Here is a 6,974-nt window from a genome sequence, read left to right as displayed (position 1 = left end):
GGACAGAGCTGCTGCCAGAGCCCAGCCTGGGACCTGTGGCCACAAAAAGTGGAGAAAGGCAAAGCACGGGGGCCTGGGAGGCAGTGAAGCAGCTGCAGCTCTTCCATACCCACCACATCTGGAGAGGGCTGCAGGCAAGCAGAGCCAGCGAGGGGAGTGGGAAGAGGAGATGGAAGGCACAAGCCCTGCTTGGCAAGGCAGACATCTCTTACCATTATCCCCCCTGCCCCAGGCAAACACTTCCCGTTCATTGGAAACCGCCAGGACGTGAGACGCGCCACAGGCCACCTGCACCATCTCGTAGCCCAGCAGGGCCTCCACGATCTTGGGCTGGCAGGGGAAGAGCAGCAGCCGTCAGCCGAGACCTCCCAGCCTGCCCGGCTGCTCCCATCCCTCCCCCCCAGCCCCCCCAGCCTCAACACAGCACTGGCAGCATCCCAGTTTTCATCCAACACAAACACCCAAGAATTACTTTTCATTCCAAACAGTCTTCAAAGGGTTCAGAGACTACGTGCACAGAGCACAGAAGATAATGCAAACATCTCTGGGGCGGAAGCAAAGCAAGCCCAACGGTTTGCAGAGGGAATAGGTTCAGCTGAAGGGTTGGGATTCGCCCCCCTGCCCATGCAGGGAGTGCCAGGGGCTGTCAGAGCCCGCTCAGAGCAGGCAGGGGCTTGGTGCTGGAGGTGTTGGCTGGAAGAGCCCTGTGCAGAGGAGCTGTGAGCTACCAGCTGCGTATTCGTTAGGGTGTGGAGAGACCAGGACCTGCACATCTTGCCCAGCCCCTGCTGTGTGACCTGCTGTTAGGCCTGACACCTCCCCACAGCTCGTTATCTGCATCAAGTGAAAAACACCATTTGTTGGGACCTGGCTGCTGCTCCCAACTGCTCTCACTTCCCCTGCAATAGGCACAGAGCAATTCAGCTCTGGACAGAGCAGGAACAAACGAGCCAGCTGACCAGGGCGACTGGGCTGGAAGCCATTGGCTGCTGCCACATCCGAGGGCAGGCAAGGAAGAAGCTGGAAGGGAGCAAGGAGCCCTCAGCCCCAGCGCTCCGGGCCAATCGGAAACACACAGCTCGTCTTTAAATACTGGCTCCTTTGAAAAATAACTTTTCTCAGTGAACCCTGGCAGCTGCAGGCCAAGAGTGAAGCAGGCAGGTGTGTGATTGGAGGCAGGCTCCAAGCTGGATGCCTGCCAACAACAACCACAAGGCAGCTCTTGACTTCCCCCAAGCTCAAAGGGATCATTGTGCAGGGGGGGGAGAGAGAGAAAGAGAGAGGCAGGTTGGGTCTTTTAAACCCTGCAGTGACAGGGGGAGGAGGGGAAAGGGGTGGGATGCCAAAGCACGCCTGGGATGCACATCCTTGGATCTGGGATGAGCCCTCTCATGATCTATCCTCTATCCTGGGGGAGCAAAGCACCCAGCACTCTCACAACAAACCTGGCTAATGTCTGTGAAGTTCCCGTGCCCCAAACAGCCGTTGCTGCCGCTGCCAAAAGTCATGATTATCCCCCTGTCTGGAAAAGCAGAAAGAAGTCATGTTACTGTCACACGTGAGGCTCTGGAAGGCCATGGCTCCCAGGACAGCAGCTCTGCTTGGACCTACTCTGACTCACAACTTGCTGCAGGGGCCAGAAGCCTTCAGTGAGCGTCTGGAGAGCGGCAGCCCTGATGCGCCGCGACAAGGCCCCAAACACCAGCAGATGATAGGAAAGCCCTGAGATAACAGGGCTGTGTTTGTAGAAGCTGCTCACCTCATGGCCTGTCAAGGTGTTAAATACACAGAGGCACTGATGGAGCAGCCACCCAGCAGAGGGGTAGCAGGAAATGGAAAGGCAGGATAAACACATGCCTGCAAAGTTTGCTGGTTGTGTATCTGTCGTTTGATCCCCAGCAGAAGCGCAAACAGGGCTTCCAACAGACCAACAGGAGGACTTTGCTCCACAAACATGGCCTCGGGCTGGATTGCATGATCCCCTTCCAGCCTGAACTCCTCCTGCTCCACTCTAATGGGATTTCAGACCCTGTTTTCCTACAGCTGAGGACTACTGGCCCTGCAGGAGCTCACGATGACCTCTCACTGCAATGCCAGTCACTGCTGGTCACTGTTTGGTCTGTGTCACACGCCTAGAGTATGTGACAGAGAAAGGCTGAACTTCCCAGAAGCTCCTCACACAGCAGTCCCCACTGTACAGCTCAATTCTGGCTTCAGGTGACACCAGTGCAGGCAGGACATGGAGGCAGTGTCTCACCTGTGAGGCAGGCTGTGAAGAGATCACCACAGGACACATGTTTGATGGTCACACCAGACTGGCCCTCCAGAAAGCGGGACACAAACTGAGGCTGGAGCTGCTCGGTGGCTCCTGGGAGAGAAGGGCCTCCTGCAGCACCCATCGGGGGAGCCTGATGGAGATAAACCATTCAAGAGCTGTGTTGGAGAACACGGATAAGCTCCTTCTCCCTGGCTTAGCAGAACTACCCACACCCTGGATGGAACAGAAGTCCTTGGGGAGCAACACCAGGGCCTATGCAGTGAGGAGAAACGTCTCCTCCTCACAAATCACACCTATGGGGCTTCCACAGCCACTGCCTGCCCCAGGTTCCCTGTCGCTCACCTCCCACATGATAAGCCTCCCCGATTTGGTGACCCCAGCCTTCTGTGTCCTGCCTGCAGACACCTGCACCACCTCGGTGTTGAGCATGGGCAGGCGCAGCGGGGCCGTGATCCCGCTGCCCCACGTGTAGATGGAGGACAAAGGAGGAGGGATTCCTGTCCTGGCTGAGCCTCCTCGGACACCTACGGGTCAAAGAGAGATCATGAATGTGGACCCCTGGCTCTCCTCCCACAGGAGAAGCAACACCAACAGCCAGTCTGGGTGCCAGCAGAGCTGCCTGCCAGCAGCAGGAGATCCCCCCCAGGGCTCGGAGGAAGCACATGGGAACAACTCCTTGTATTTTATACCAGAATTGAAGGACGTGGCACCACAACAGCTCTAGCTGATTGTTACCAGCAGCATTGTCCTGCACCGGGACATTCCCCCTCAGCACCCCCAGCTGGATCCCAGCCTTTACAGTAGGAGCAGCAGGAACATGATTCAAGGGATCACAACCCAGAGGAGGCAGCTGGACAAGTGCTACTCAGTCCTCAGAGCTGAGGTGCCCATGGGCTCCTCCAGGGCTGAAGAAAGGTGACATCTTAACTTCCTCCCTCCAGAAGCTTGAGTGATTCCATGAGAAGCTTCTGAGACCCCCTGCCATCCAAGGGCAAGGGTCCTTCCAAACAGAGCTGTGTTGAACACACCGTGCCAGGACTCACCCCTGGGCCTGGCACTGCTCACTCGTCCCCCGGTCCGGCCATGGGTCACTGTCGGCACTGGAGCCACGGGCTTTTCAGGCCTGTCAAACCAAAACCAGGCCTGAATGTCAGCTCAGCCCCAGAGCTCCTACAGAGCCCTGGGCCACAGAAGGTCTGGGCACAGCTACAGTGTAAGTCATGTCTGAATAGTTCACAGAATTGCCTCAGGAGGTGCTTTAAACCTCCTGAGAGAGGGGAGGAGAGAAGAAGAGGGGAACTGGCATCAGTTTGCTTCCCTTTGAGCTCACAACTCTGCATTCACTGTCACTGCTGTGACAAGCCTGCACCTGCTGGGCCCAGAGCCACCAAGGCCAGGCTCAACCACAGCAGCTGCCCGTTGGGTGACACAGGAGAGCTGCGTGGGGACAACACTCACTTTTTAGGTTGTAACAAGGACAGTGCTGGTCAGACGGGGCTATGGGCTGGGGCAGCCCCTCCCCAGGTGGCCGTGTCACTTGCCTTCTCATTTTGACACTGCCCACGTCAGTGTAGAGGTTGAGGAGGGGCCGAACGCAGATGGCCTGGGCCATGATCTCATTCAGCTGGGGCCTCTTGGAGGGATCCAGGTTCAGCATGCTGAGGATGAGCTGGCGCAGGTCAGGGCTGTATCTGTCTGATATTGGGGCAAACGTCCCACTCATAATCTTCAGGACTAAGGCAGGAAGATTCTGGAGAGAAAACAAGAGAGAGACATACTGGGCAGTCAGAGGCGAAGCCAAGGAGCAGGTTCTCAGCACTGCCCTCTGCCTTCTCATCTCCAGGCTCCATAAGAATGATCCAAGTGTACATTTTCACCTCTGTAAGAGGCCACGGCTCCCTGCACTAGGTGTAATCCCTATCCCTCCAGCTGTGAACCAGCCCCCTCTCACCGCAGCTTCAAAGGCCCTCTTGAGGCTGGCGAGTTCGTAGAGCACACAGCCCAGAGCCCAGATATCACTCTTCTGGTTGTAAGGTTTCCCTTCACAGAGCTCCGGGGAGATGTAGCACGGAGTTCCCACAACCTGGAAGAGACAAAGAAATGCCCATGAGGCTGTGAAACCAGGGCAGGCAGGTGAGAAGGCTCAGCTCAGAGCCCAGCACACGGGCTGGCTGGAGCCTCCCCAGCTCAAGCTCCATGGGGCTGGGCTTTTGTTCCTGGGTGTCAACATCTGCCTGACAACCTCAGTAAAAAACACAAGGAGAGATCACCTCTAATTTTGCTCCCATCCACTTGAGAGAATCAGAGCCCAGAGCAATGAACATGATGTCTACTCAGATTAGACCAGGTGAGTAATGACACTCCAGTCTCATGCAGAGACAGATTAAAACAAGGCAGGAATTCAGTTGCTAAGTATGTGTCAGACGAGGCTGCAAACAACACCCCTGCACTGTTGACAGTGGGAGGAACCCTGTCTACCCTCACCAGTGGGACCAGACAACCCTGTCCTCTCCTAGGCTTGGGCAGGCAGGTCTTTCTCACCTGCAGCAAACTTGGGCATGAAGACAACAGCCTGTATTAACTCCAAGGAGCAGGGCAGCAGCTCAGGGATGTGGCCTGCTGCAAGTGTGCTACATCCAACCTCACAGCTTCCAAGAGACATCATGAGCCAGGCCCAGAGTTTCCAGCTGCCATGGTGGGAAGAAGTTCCCCTGCAGAGCCAAGCCACTCACCGTGTAGGCTTTACTCTTGCTGCTCAAGATTTTGGAGATACCAAAGTCTCCAATCTTGACAATCATGCGATGTTTATCCAGGAGGATGTTCTGAGTCTTCAGGTCACGGTGCAGGATCTGCTTGGTGTGGACGTGGTGCAGAGCCAGGAGGATCTGCACGAAGAAGTGCAGGATGGTGTCCTCATCCAGCAGGGAGTTACAGCGCTTGTGGATGAACTCTGCCAGCGTGCCCCCTGTGAAGCACAACCAAGGGCTATTGCTAGGGGGGGGCTGACCAGGGCAGCACAAGCCTGGCCAAAAAGCTGAGGGGGTTTAGCCACGGCACCCAAACGAGCCAGGCACATGGAAAAAAGCTTGTGTCCCAGTGGGACACACAGCAGGTCCTCCCGAGACCACACAGAGAACAATGGCAGCACGAGCAGTGGGATGAAGGAACAGCCAGACAGGAGTTCCTTGTTGAAAGGCAGCAGGAAAAGCAAAGCTAAAATTCCAGCCCTTAGAGGAGGACACAAGGCTGGATGGCAGAACAAGATCAGCCTGTTCTACAAAAGAGAAATTCTTGCAGTCCAAGAGGCCACGTGGCGCCGAGAGGCCCCTTGGAGAAGGGGAGGTCCAGATTCAGGGCTCACACACACCTTCCAACACACCCTGTGCAAAACATCGATTTCATCTGAAAACTCCACAGCAAATCTCATTGGGAATGACACCTTCCCACACGGAGCTGCGTGGCCAGAGCTGACACAGGGAAATGAGTGTGAAACCCACGCCAAGGGCAGGTGGCAGCACAATTATCAGTGACAGAGATGTTAGAAATCTCTCTGTTTTGGATTAGCAGGTATAAAACATGTAATCCCAGAAAGGCTGAGGTTGGAAGAGACCTCAGGAGGTCATCTGGCCCCACCCCCTGCTCAAGCAGGGCCACCATCGGCTGGTTGCCCAAGACCACGACCTGTATTTTGAATATGTCAAGGATGGTGACTCCACAGCCTGTCTGGGCCACCCATCAGCACTTGATCACTTGGCTCACGGTCAACTGTGGGACACACAGCAGGTCCTCCCGAGACCACACAGAGAACAATGGCAGCACGAGCAGTGGGATGAAGGAACAGCCAGACAGGAGTTCCTTGTTGAAAGGCAGCAGGAAAAGCAAAGCTAAAATTCCAGCCCTTAGAGGAGGACACAAGGCTGGATGGCAGAACAAGATCAGCCTGTTCTACAAAAGAGAAATTCTTGCAGTCCAAGAGGCCACGTGGCGCCGAGAGGCCCCTTGGAGAAGGGGAGGTCCAGATTCAGGGCTCACACACACCTTCCAACACACCCTGTGCAAAACATCGATTTCATCTGAAAACTCCACAGCAAATCTCATTGGGAATGACACCTTCCCACACGGAGCTGCGTGGCCAGAGCTGACACAGGGAAATGAGTGTGAAACCCACGCCAAGGGCAGGTGGCAGCACAATTATCAGTGACAGAAATGTTAGAAATCTCTCTGTTTTGGATTAGCAGGTATAAAACATGTAATCCCAGAAAGGCTGAGGTTGGAAGAGACCTCAGGAGGTCATCTGGCCCCACCCCCTGCTCAAGCAGGGCCACCATCGGCTGGTTGCCCAAGACCACGACCTGTATTTTGAATATGTCAAGGATGGTGACTCCACAGCCTGTCTGGGCCACCCATCAGCACTTGATCACTTGGCTCATGGTCAACCTGGTGTCCACCAGGACTCCCACATCCTTGTCTACAAAAATATCAACAAAGGGAGGGTACAAAGCACAGGATCTTTACGAGGGGCACAACACGGAGCCCTGGTAGCTTGACCAAAGGGGTCTGGTGTCCCTGGCCCTGCCCAGGAACCCCCTGCAGGGCCCACCTGGGGCGTACTCCATGGCAATCATGAGCGCCTTGTCCTCCAGGAAGTTCTCGTAGTACTCGATGACGTTGGGGTGGCTGAGCAGCTTGAGGACCT

At 55.6% G+C, this 6,974-nt stretch overlaps 1 protein-coding gene across 1 annotated transcript in view; it reads right to left on the bottom strand.

The window, feature by feature from the left end:
* The window catches only part of NEK8 (NIMA-related kinase 8), a gene marked incomplete at its 5' end in the record, with an annotated part of 11,385 nt that extends 4,413 nt beyond the window's left edge, over nt 1-6,972 (bottom strand). The window contains 9 exons of the mRNA XM_010007310.1: nt 213-330; nt 1,446-1,522; nt 2,258-2,408; nt 2,621-2,802; nt 3,322-3,401; nt 3,820-4,028; nt 4,230-4,361; nt 5,011-5,243; nt 6,879-6,972. Of these exons, the coding sequence (XP_010005612.1) occupies nt 213-330; nt 1,446-1,522; nt 2,258-2,408; nt 2,621-2,802; nt 3,322-3,401; nt 3,820-4,028; nt 4,230-4,361; nt 5,011-5,243; nt 6,879-6,972 (1,276 nt within the window). The remainder of the gene's footprint in view (nt 1-212; nt 331-1,445; nt 1,523-2,257; nt 2,409-2,620; nt 2,803-3,321; nt 3,402-3,819; nt 4,029-4,229; nt 4,362-5,010; nt 5,244-6,878) is intronic.
* Between the last annotated feature and the right edge of the window lie 2 nt (nt 6,973-6,974).

Source organism: Chaetura pelagica, unplaced genomic scaffold (assembly GCF_000747805.2).
Source record: "Chaetura pelagica isolate M959 unplaced genomic scaffold, ChaPel_1.0 scaffold1771, whole genome shotgun sequence".
In the NCBI taxonomy this organism is placed as follows: Eukaryota; Metazoa; Chordata; class Aves; order Apodiformes; family Apodidae; genus Chaetura; species Chaetura pelagica.
Note: the sequence above shows the minus strand (reverse complement) of the source record. Positions and strands in the feature narration are given on the sequence as shown.